This window comes from Microplitis demolitor, chromosome 4 (assembly GCF_026212275.2).
Source record: "Microplitis demolitor isolate Queensland-Clemson2020A chromosome 4, iyMicDemo2.1a, whole genome shotgun sequence".
Taxonomy (NCBI): domain Eukaryota; kingdom Metazoa; phylum Arthropoda; class Insecta; order Hymenoptera; family Braconidae; genus Microplitis; species Microplitis demolitor.
In genome coordinates, this window is record NC_068548.1 from 18,489,894 (window position 1) to 18,502,579 (window position 12,686).

Genomic DNA, 12,686 nt, shown 5'->3' on the forward strand with positions numbered 1-12,686 from the left:
TTATCATTTATCACACTTATTATCACTCTTGTTCTCTTTATTTTTCTCTCACGCTCCATCACTCTGTTTGTTACTTGTCTTTACTTCATCATAAATTTCGTTCATTCAAAAATTACTTTCACCTTTTTTCATATTATTACTCATTATCATCTGGCACAAAAAAATATATAGTAAAATGTACAAACGCCGCAATAATTAAATTGACGACGATTTTTATTTTTTTTTATTTCATCATAGATTCTCTTAAAAAATTTTTGTTTTGTTAGTTATCCATGATTGATTATCGTATTTTATTTATTTTATAAATTGAGTGTACAAAATTCAATTTTATGTTAAGAAAAATCCAAAGAGAATCTTTTTATTTAGTTTGTATTTTTTATCTTTTTACTCCACTATGCGTTTTAGTTGCCAGTTGATACTAGCACGCACAGACATCCAGTCTCTTTCTCTCTATCAAGTTTACATTTATATCATTAGTTAACTAATCATAATTCATAAATATCACTAGCCCATTTATTCAATAAAGGTACTTTCGTTGAGTCCACGCGCGATTGTCACGAAATATTCATACCATTATTAGAATCAAAAATTTTTAATTATTTTACTGATGTTCTTGTTGATACACTTGAGACTTAAGTATAAATATGTTTATTAATAAAACTTTAAGATATAATACTGTTAATTAAAATCATTTTTTAAATTATGATATATGTTTTTTTGAAATTTTAATTAAATAATTTTTTAAATTTAGAGAAACTTATCAAAATTTTAATCGATTCGTGCGAAAAAAAGTTTTGCGGCAAGAACTTGCAAATTCGAGATGATTCAAAATTTTTAAAGATTCAAAACGAGAAAAACTGATCGGTTTAAAATTTTTTGCAAACGTTTTTTGAAAATTTATTTGAAATGTTTTTAAAACATTTACTTTTAAATTTTATGATACTGAAATTAACTGACGTCTAATAATTTTTTAATTTTTTTAAAAATAATACGTTAAAAAAAAAATTTTTTTTTTTAAAATTGCATTTGTAGTTTTTTTTATTTTCTACATGTGCATATTTTAGTTTTTTTTTTAATGAAATTGTTCAAAAAAAAATTGTTGTTGTCGGAAATTGTTAATTGTCTGCTAACTTCAGAATCATAAAATTTTTTGTTTCTAAAAAAAAAAAAAAAAACTAAAATTAACTTTTTGAAAGAAAGTTTGAACTGTTTAAAAATAATTTTAAACTCAATTTTTTACAAAGTAAAAGAAAACTTGAAATAAATTTGTGGATATTTAAAAAAAAATATTTAAAAATTGTCTACAAAAACCCAACTGGTATTTTTTGTTTTGAATTTTCAAATTTCAACTTTATTTCGAACTCGAAAATCAAGCGAAATTCTTTGTGTCGAGCAATTTTAATGTAACTGAAAATCGGAACGTTTTTCGCGCAACTAAAGTTGAAAAAGTTTATGCAATTCGACTATTTAATGAGTAATTGAGAGTGCCTGCAATTTTCGGTTGACACACCAGCACCCATGCGAAACATTTCAAAAATCTAGATCAAGTAGATTTTTTATTTTCGCTCCGCGAAAAACGTTCTCATTTTCAGGTACATCATTTTTAAAACTTTTTTTTACACGAATATATATTAATTAAAAAAAACATAAACAATCTTCCAATTATTAATATTTCTGATAGTTAAAAATATTTTTATTGCGCCATTTAAAGTATCATAAGCATCAACCCAACATCAACTTTTGTTCTCAATAACATTTATTGAACATTTAAAAATAATAAAAGTTCAATATTAAAAAAAAATAAAAATTAACTACTCGTACGGAAAATATAACTTCTCGTATATCATGAGCGACATGATATGATAAAAATATTGATTGGTTACAGTTTTTTTCGAGTTATAAAAAAATAAAATGAGGAAGTAAAGGGATTTGTGGAAGTTAGTAAAAAAAAAAAAAAGAAAAAAATAAACAAAACATTAAAAAAAAAAGAAAACTGAATATTGACACGATTAGTTTTGTTTCTTTTTTTTTTTTTTTTTTTTTTTGTTATGTAAAATTCAATAAATTATTCCAGCAAAAAAGATTATTAATTTTAATGAATCAACAGTTGAACAGACATTCAAGATACGAAAAAATCATAACGTACCATATGCACAAAAAAAAACATTTACAACTACATTCAATAACTCATACTTACACACGCACGTGTTCCATTCAGTCATCCATAACTTTTTTTTATTATTTTCTTTTTTTTTTTTTTTATTACTAGTACTTTATTTTCTCATATATTCATTCATACAACTTATATTCATAGTACATACATAAAATAATCATTCTTAGTTCTTCACTTATTATAGATTAACTCATTCGTTACTAGCGCACTCAATGCGATTGTTGTAAAAATTTTTTTTTTCTCTTTTTTTTTTCTTTTATATAAATTCATAAACAAAAAAAAATACATTTGAAATAAGAGCAGTTGTTTTATGGAAAATTAACAATATTTTCCACGTAAGCCTATTATTAATGATTAAAAAAAATATATCTATTTATGTATATTTATATAATAACTACTGACATCGTTAATAATTATTAGTTTACTCTTATTATTTAATAGTAAAAGTAGTAATAATAATAGTAATAATCATAATAATAGTAATAATAATAATAATAATAATAATAATAATAATCATAATAATAATAATAATAGTAATAATGTATTCAAAAGTATCGCATTGTAAAACAATCTTACATCATAGTCATTCATAAATGGATCTATCCAATGCAATTATCACACGCAAAAATTTATTCATATCTATCACACGCTACAATCAAACTACATGGCACCGTGACACCAAGCAGTGTGATTAGTCCTGTACTCTATTTAAATCCATTTTTTCAAATATTATTTCTCTCATTTCATTTATTTAAATAGTTTAATATCAGGCACACTCTTATCACCAGACATTATAAACAGACGTGTCTCTTGTTTTCACATTCATTATTTGGCAACATATCCACTTGCACTCTTCCTTCATCCTTCGTCGGCCATCCAAATTCTGACGGACGCAGCTTACCCGGCAATTACATCATTTTTATATTATATTTTAATCATTAATTCCAGTCGATTAATTATGGATTGATCTTGACCGGGGGATAGTAGCGTCAACGCCAGGAAGAACACGTGCAGACATTATCATCCTATATCTTTCATCATTTTGTCATTGACATCCTCATTAATTTTTTTTTTTTTAATTTTTTTTTCTATTTTTAAAATTTTTTTTTTTTTCTATTTTTTTTTTTTTTTTAATTTTAAACATTGGAACTCACGCACATCCATCTACTCGCATCCGCACCATCCAATCTTGTTGTCTTTGTATTGTGTTCGATAGCTTTCTAGTCAAATCAATTCGCACGAGAGTACAATCATGGGGCGATCTGCAAATAACAAAAGCGGGCCAAATATAATTAACGATTATTTAGAAATTTTTTTTTTTCGTTTTTTTACCGATAATAATTTTGTCTATTATCACAATGTAATAAATTTTTTTTATTATTTATTTTTACGTTGTAAGGCACGAATTTGTCGACATTGAGAGCAAAGAAAATTCACGTGTAGAATTAAAAATTAAAACTAATTAAATAATAATAATAAACAAAAATAATTAATGGATGACAAATGATTAGAGGGATATTCAACAACGTTCACTCTTTTTCACATCATAGTCTGCATCATCATAATCATCAGCATCATTATAATAAAAAAAAAAAAAAAAAAAAAAATTAAAGAGTTAAAATAATACATGATCATAAATAAATTACTCACCAACTTGACGTAGAATTAACAGCGTTTTTGCGCTTGCGAATTTCCTTAGTGACCCAAATAGCAAGAGCTCGTGCTTTACTATTACGTGCTCGTCTACCTTTGATAAGTAGCTCAGTGAGTGGTTCAGTTTCAACAAGGGGTAAAAGTTTAGCTCCAAATACCATTATGAGATCACCAAGTAGACCAATTGCTGCTGACATACTTTCATCCAAATGTTCACGATCTTGAGCAATTGTGGTGATGAACTGAATGATGAACGGGACCTGAGGTTCTATTAAAAGGACATCAGGATTCGGTACATCCGGATTAGTGCCTTCAGCATCACCGCGGAAACCTTGGATTATTCCGGTGTAAGCTTCAAGAACACCAACACGTAACTCATTTAGGTAATCAATCATGTCGTAGTCATTACGATCGACATCTGTTTGCGAAGCTTCAACAAGCGTTTGTAAAACAACTTCGAGGTATTTTTTAAACTCTGGGCCGATACTCAGAGCAATATCTCCAAAGACCGAAAGAATTTGCGGCTTCACTGACCGATGGACTGTATTATTCCTGAGATTTTCTAATAACAATGTAATAATATCATCGCAATACGGTAATACTTTGCTCTTAAGAGCACGACAAATGTCACCGGTAAGTCCAACAGCAGCTCCACACACTTGATACTCAGCATGATTCTTCAAACCCATGCAAAGGAATGGTTTGAATGCCTCCATGTACTTCAAAAAACCTTCACCAAGTTGTTCAACTAAAGTTGATACTGCCATCAATGCGTCTTCTTGGACTCCACCAACTTTACCAGAGTTCGAACTGAACATCGATAAAAGTGCGGTCATTATCGCATCTGAAATTCGCGGCGCATCTTCTGGTGTTACTCTTCTCAAGACAGATTGTAGAGTAGCACAGAGAAGCGATTGCAAATCATGATACTGAGCACGGTCTGAATGATTTTGAATGTGTGTCTCCATTTGTAATACCTGCTGTAGTCGTTCTAAAATTACCATTGTTGTTTTTTGTACGGTTACATAGCAATCTCTTGGTGAATTTTTAACCATCTCCATAAGAGCTTCGTATGCAGCAGATCGTAGGTTCGCCTGCGCACCATCTGGACGATCTGTTGTTTCTAAAAGTTTTTGGACAATGTAATCAAAGAATGCAGACATACAGTAAGTTTCAGGTTGTTGTCCATCTTCAGTTTCAGCGGCTTCGTAACTCGCTTCAGCCAATCCTGTGAATGCCCAGCAAACATTGGCGGCAACTCTTGGCTCAGCATGTAGACCATTTGCTAAAGATTCTAACAATGGTTTCAAATAAGTTTCATTTATGGCTGCCTCGGGTATTATTTCACAAATTCTACCAAATGTCCAAGCAGCTGTATCTCTTACAACAACACTGACGTCGTACATCAATTCAATTAATGTTGGCATTGCTTGTTCAACAAGAGGCTTCAATGTTGATGGTTCCAGTCCACCAAGAATTGAACCAAATGCCATCAATGCTGCGTCCCTGAATCTCCAGTCTGGGTTTTTAATATTTTCAGTAACAAATGGAAGGACGTGCGGCACAATATTTTCTTCACAGCATGATGCCAAGAGCATCAGACAGACACCAGCAGATTTTGATGGATTCCAATCATCTTCATCATCAAACTCTTCTTGTTTCGTGAGCTTTTGAATCAACACTGGCACGAGGAACATTAGAGCACCTTTGGCATAATGTCGAGACACTTTTGATGGCGGTCTACCTCCTTCAGAAGCTTCACCCTCTTCCATTGATAAATCTACCTCTTCTTCAGCAACATTTGACCAGAATTCAATTCCCTGAAGTGCCACCTCATCGGTATCTGACTTCATCGCTTCAAGTGTTATCTATATTACAAATATTCATTAGTTTGTCTTTCCATTAACAACAATTGCGTTTTTTTTTTTTATTAAATACTTACAGGGAAAAGTGCAGGACCCATATAAGGCTCCATAAATTGATAATACAGTGACATGATCTTGACAAGGCACTGGAGAGCTGCTACTCGTATTTGCGTATGAGTTGATTGTGTTGTTTCACATACAACTTCCATAATGAAATTTCTTTCAGTCTAAAAAAAAAAAAAATAAAATAAATAACACTCATTCTTGTCAGTGCTATGAATGTTTAATATTTATGAGTGTGAATGTAATTATACTGAAGTTAATTGACGTCTAATAATTTTAAAATTTTTTTGAAAACGACAAATTACAAAAATATAAATATTACTCTATTTATTTATAATTTAAAATTTGTCTGATGTCTGCTACATTCACACTCATTAATATTTAAATAAATAATAAATTTACCTCAATCTCAAAATTACCCTTGGTAAATTCAAGTGAATTATAAAGAGCACGTGTAGCTGCTAGTTTAACATGATTTGATGTACTGGAACCTCTCATACCATGAATAATTGCGGTAAGAATTTGATTTGACTGAGATACCAAAACTTCACTGTCTATTTCTTGACAAATGTAACCAATAGCTTCTAGTGTCGCTTCTTTCATCATTTCTGTACCATTTTGATCGGCAATATTGTTTACCAACAGTGCTATTAATTCGGTCCATTGACCAACTGGTAATTCTGCTACTGCTACGTATGCTACACACTGTGCTGCTGAACTTGGTCGATTATTTTCTGTTCCTAATGCTCCTAAGATCTAAAATACAATTTAAAATAAATAAATACATCGGTATAAATTATTACCCCTAATCCGGTGTTGCTATTTTCAGCATTCGAAAAAGTTTAACATGGGTTATTAGTGGCCGCCGCTTATTTAATTATTTTATTCTGTAAGGAAAAATCTTAATAAATTCATAGGTTTTCTTTGGACTTCTAACTATGCGATAGATTTGTTGCCAGTCCTGTAAATCCTTTTTCATAGTGACCACAGATTTTTGAAACCGAAATTCTCTTACTTTCCCAGGTATTTCAGTCAAATAATTAAAAAATTCCCTGAGCACAGGTAGTAATGAACGTTTTATACAATATCAATAAAATATTATTCAAGTACGCGGATAATAAATATAGTGAAACAAATCAGTTCAATATTTATGTATACTCCAAGTGTTTTTTATTTTTTCACTTGTTAATATGCATTTTAGAAGCTGAAGATCCTGACGATTTCTATGAAGATTTTTTTTTTCTTACAGCTTTTATTAATTTTAACTACTTCATTTTTTCACTAATGGAATAAATTTCTACTAATTTTTTTTCAAGGCGAAATTACAGTTTGCTTTTTGCAGTTTGGACGGAAAATAGAATTTTACAGATTTTTGCAATAAAAAAAAAAAAAAATTAATTAAAAATCTTTCCAGGTTTGTAACGAAATTCCCTGATTTTTTCATATTTTCCAGAAATGTGGCCACTATAAATATCCAATAAACATTTTCATTAAAATTCAGAGGCATGTAGGCTGTTTACAGTAGAATATTTGGACACAAACGACCCATGTTCAACCGAGAAGGGTTAATTACATGATTTTAAAAATAAGTAGTTATATATATTACATTTTTCTTAATAAATTCTCGTGTCTCAGCAGGAATAGCGAGCCACCTTTGTTGGTATTGTGCTTTTAAAGTTGGATCTTTGGATGTGAGCTGGTTTTTTAGTTGAAGACCAGCAGCCATACGTGCTACGGTACTGGCAGCCGGAGTACCCAGTACTCCACTGAGTCTTTGTACGAACTCATGCTAAAAAAAAACATTTGATAAATAAATACCAAATAATTAAAGTCAGCAATAAAAAAATTAAAATAAATATATAAATATTTACAATGTTTGTAAGAGCAGCTTGTTCCAAAAAATGTTGCGCCGCTTCCAGCTCATTTTTATCTGAAACCCAATAAAAAAAAATTAATATTAAGATAACGCTTAAATATATACGTAAATAATTTATCGAATTATTTTTCATGCCCCTAGCAACAGGCACGCGAGATAATTTTTTTTTGGCATCTTTCAAACTAAAAAAATTAACCTATATTTCAATCCGTCTACAATTATTGATAATAATAAATAAATATCAATAGAGTTTGTATTTAAATATAATTATTGTAGCACGTTATCATGATGTCAAAGAATGCAATCGTTTGTATTGAGGAGTGACGCATGATTGAAAAGAAAAAAAATATGAAAGCTAACTCTTGATTTAAAAGCACATGTCCTTGACGATAATACATTTATTTGAGAACAATTAAATTGTATATAATAAATAGCTTTAAAAAAAATATATCAAGTGAATAAAATGAAGCCGGTGAGTAATTTTCAAAAGATAAAGCATATAAATATTTCTGGCAATTTCTCGCGCGTGGAGAATAATTAGGTTGGGTATTATGGATATATAAAAAATGAAAATGATGCCTCACCTTGTGATACGGTCTTCTCTAGGACCTGTATCAGCTGCACCGTCATCTGATCCATTTGCATCTTTCAACACCCGTTTTAATATAAATATTATTAAATAATATATTTATAAACCTTTATTGTACTAAAAAATTGTAATTTAATAGTATATAGTGTAGATAATAATAACAATATAACGTAGCGAAATAAAAGTGGATGTAGTAATTCTTTAACGTATAGAAACGGATAAAAGCGACCAACGACCGGCGGATATCCACATGTAGTCACTGTACTAAAGTCTCCTCTCAAGATGCACGACAACCAAATCCCCACCATTGACTTCCTGATCGTTATGAGAAATTTTTGAGCTTGTCAGCTATCCAACGGACAAAAATATCTTTATTTATATCCGCGTTTTAAAATGTCGCGACAATCGAACTATACTTATCTCTATTTAACGTGAGGAATTATTTATGCGTCGAACTTTGTTGGTTTGCAATTTCACTGGCGCTAGTGGTGGCTTGATAAAAAATGGACGCGGGATTTTATCATCGAACGAGTTTCTAATGAGTAATCGAACATCAGTTTATTTTATCGTTACTTTAAATAATTATTTCATCACTTGATGGATAAATAAATAAATTAAAAATTTTTAAATATTATTTTGAATATAATTTATATATTTACTGGGTAATTATGATATTATTTTTGAAAATATATTACTTTTAATTATATTTTGAGGGACTATTTTTTTACGCGGCGCGCATGCGTAAAATAAAACCGCGAAATGGCGGACGCTTTAAATGCGCATGCGCGCTGGCGCGCATAATTTAAAGTGAGAAACGAGTGTGGATGATGATCTTGAAGTTAGCGGACAATTAAAAATTTTCGAATTTTTTTTTAAACAAATCAATCGCAAAGAAAACAAAATACAGATGTAGAAAATTTAAAAATCTATAGGTACAATTTTTTTTAATATATTTTTTTTATAATTTATCGTTTTGACAAAAAAAAAACCAAAAACTATTAGACGTCAGCTAACTTTGTAATCATATATGATACTGAAGTTAGCCGCCGTCGAATAATTTTCAAAATTTTCTTAAAACAACAATTATTAAAAAAAAATATTTAAAAAAATTGCACGTACAGTTTTTTAAATTTTCTACAAGTGCATTTTTGAAATTATTTTTTCATAATTGATTTGTTAAAAAAAATCCAAAAATTGTAAATCGTGTGTTGACTTCGGAATCATTAATCATATGTGAATGTAGCAAACATCAGACAAATTTAAAATTTTAAATAAATATAGTAAATAATTAATCAAATAAAATTTTTAAAAAATGTGCGCTTAAAAAACTTTGTAATTACTAAGTGCATTTTTTATAAATATTATTTTTTTAATTACTACAAACTTTTTATTAACGAATTTAATTTTTAATGTATTCTTTATACGGGTACTTAATAAAAGGAAGCCATTTTTTTTTTCATTAATTTAATGAAACAATGTATGAGAATACATTTTATTTTTGATAAGCATTATAACGAGCATTTATTATATCTTATTATTTATATATCACATTATTTTATTTATTTTTTTTTTTCTATAAAATATATTTATAGCGATTGCCGTATGGATTTTTGGAAAAAATTAAGTAAATAATTGGGACACTTTTATTTATTTAGTTTTTTTTAATAATTCATATAAGATTATATATAAGTATATATATATATATTTTTTCTCGAAAATAGGGACCGTGCATTGGTTTTGTATAAATACATTTTATAGGCATTACATTAAAAAAAAAAAAAAGTTGTTTCATATGAATGTGAGTGGTATTACAATTTATTTATATATAATTATTTGAAAAAAAGAAACAAAGAATTTTCAACATGTTTTTTGTTCCTTTTTTTTCTTATATTACAAAGCTCATGGACCAGTATCTACACAAATTTTTTTTTTTTTTTTTTTTCATAAACCTATTTAATTTATATTAATATAATAATAATAATGATTGTAGTAATATATTATTCAAATTAATTATTTTTCTTATATCTATCATATCTTTTACAGTAATTCTGTTTTTTTTTATGATCACAACATAATTTATTGAACAATCACAACAAATGATAGTATATATACTTAAAAACTATTATTACTATAAATTAATAGTAAGTTGAAAAGAGAAATAAAATTAATAATTTAAAAAATGTGCATTGACAGCATTTTGTAAAAAAGTTATAACAATGGACGTGCTTTCGGCGAAAAATTTAATTAATAGAAAAAAATTTATTTATTATTAATTTATGTATTTATATTTATAGATTTTTTTTTTATTATCAAATACATTCTCTTGCTCTCAATAAATTCGTAAAAATTATTGCACACCTCATTCATTACTGGCCAATTATAATAAGCATATAATAATGATTATGCGTATATTAATAATAATAATGTATATTTTTATATAAATAAATTATTTTTTGAGGCCATTAGTGTATATTTTAATGCAAGAAACAAATTAGTGTGAATGTAGCAGACATAAGACAAACTTAAAATTATAAATGAATAGAGTAAATTAATGAAAAAAATAATATTTATATAAAATGCACTTATTAATTTTAAAATTTTTTGCGCATTTTTAAAAAATTTTATTTTATTAATTATTTACTACATTTATTTATAATTTTGAATTAGTCTGATGTCTGCTGCATTCACACTTGTAGAAAAAAATTTATCAACCAATATAAGAGAATAAAAATTTTTTATTTCTTTATTTTTTAAACACCCTCAATAAAAAAAGATTTAAATTTTATTATCTACTTGTAGACTCTAAAAATTTTAATTGAAATAAAAATAATAAATTTCCGCGGTAAAATATTTAGACCTTTTTAAATTTTAAAATTTTAATAATTTTTTAAACTTCCCGCTAAGAAAATTGGAAATTAAAAAAAAAAGGCAGTTATTTAATTGTTAAAAAATTTTTTCTATCGATTTATAACTGCGATTGATATTTTTTAAATGGGTCAATAATGCAGAAAAAAATTGATATAAAATAAAAAATAAAGATTTGAAAATTTTATTGCAGACACAAAATAATTTTTTAAAGATAATGAAAAATACTATTTTTTAAATTAATAACATTTAAATATTTATTTATTTATCTATTTTATTTATCATTAACTGATTTATAACTAGTAGATATATTTATTTATTTATTTTTTTTTTAATGTATAATTTCATTTCTTTAACAAAACTTAAAATCAGTACACGAACAATTCTACAAGAGGGTGCTTAGAACATCACGAGCTAAAGAACGTGATTTTTAAAAATATAATTAAAACTTGATATCTAAGCTGTCTTTTGTACTTTAATCACAGCGGAAAATGTAATAAAAGATATCTTTTTTTTTTTTTTTTTTTTTTTTTTTTCAAAGTTATTATTACAAATTATTTATTGTAATTGCCGTAGAGCAATCACTAGTAAGTATATCTAATAGACAATAGGAAAATTTTCTAAGAGGCACGATTAATTAATTTCATTACACATCGCAGACATTTTTTTTTCTTTTTTTAAATTTAATTATATATTAATCAATACAAATAATCATAATTATTGCAATTATCAGTAATGATTATAGGATTTTTTGTTGATGACAAATTTAAATCTGTTGCAAATTAATCTAAAAATAAAATATAATGTATATATATGTATTTAATAATGAATTAATTAACATAAATGAATAATAACAATCATATAAACAATTATAAACAATAGCGTAAAACATGTATAAAGACAATTATTCATTTTTTTTATTTTCACTCGACTTTTTATATATTAGTTTCTTTATTAAAATTAATATTATAAAATAATGGGTAACTTTACTCTAGTGCCGTCTTGATTTTTTTTTATTAATTTTATTTTTTTTTTATAAATTTATCACCACGGTCTTTATTACAACTAACATATACATTTTTTATTTTTCTATTTATAAAATTTGATAAATTATAAAACAAGACGACACCATGATTATTTTAATAAGTCTTAAATTACTAAAATCACATAGACATAAATGTATAAGGACTGATCGAAGGGTCGATTTGTATATTTAATTCTTTATTAATATATATTTATATCAATAATTATTAATTGATAATTGATTTATTTATTTATTTTATCTTTTTACCTTAAAATCTCACTCAACGATTATCATGTGGTATTTGTCATACGTGCCTCGTTGTGAATATATTTATATATATATATTTATATTTAATATAAAACATTAAGGGGATTTATTAAATATATTAAATCGTGAGAAAGATGAAAAAAATATCCATCGCAAAATAGATTATTTGTCGTAACGACTGATCATCTCGATATCCTGATATGTTTATATAAACAATTCTCATACTTCTCACGTTAATAATTATTTATTAATATAATAATTATCCATTTGGGTCCGTGAGAGGAGCTTATTGTTAAAGTAAGGCGTGTATT

General features: G+C 26.9%; 1 protein-coding gene across 2 annotated transcripts; it reads right to left on the reverse strand.

Annotated features, from left to right (window-relative positions):
- Positions 1-2,078: 2,078 nt before the first annotated feature.
- Positions 2,079-8,642, reverse strand: LOC103568313 (importin subunit beta-1). 2 transcript variants are annotated; one of them, XM_008545138.3, is made up of 7 exons: positions 8,215-8,640; positions 7,626-7,684; positions 7,361-7,543; positions 6,157-6,510; positions 5,769-5,918; positions 3,824-5,694; positions 2,079-3,435 (listed from the first exon to the last, which is right to left on the reverse strand). In XM_008545138.3, coding segments are annotated over exons 1-7 (2,679 nt in total). In that variant the 5' UTR covers positions 8,276-8,640; the 3' UTR covers positions 2,079-3,434. The 2 variants fall into 2 exon arrangements, with proteins under 2 accessions (XP_008543360.1, XP_008543359.1); XM_008545137.3 differs by lacking the exon at positions 2,079-3,435 and having other exon boundaries at positions 3,820-5,694; positions 8,215-8,642.
- Positions 8,643-12,686: the final 4,044 nt, after the last annotated feature.

What these genes read in the sequence shown, in the direction of transcription:
- LOC103568313 (XM_008545137.3), bottom strand. Translation starts at nt 8,275, where the DNA reads ATGCAAATGGATCAGATGACGGTGCAGCTGATACAGGTCCTAGAGAAG. An exon ending in AGAGAAGACCGTATCACAAG is followed by an intron (nt 7,685 to 8,214) that starts GTGAGGCATCAT and finishes ATTGGGTTTCAG; the next exon opens with ATAAAAATGAGCTGGAAGCG. An exon ending in AGGGTAATTTTGAGATTGAG is followed by an intron (nt 5,919 to 6,156) that starts GTAAATTTATTA and finishes TTTTTTTTTTAG; the next exon opens with ACTGAAAGAAATTTCATTAT.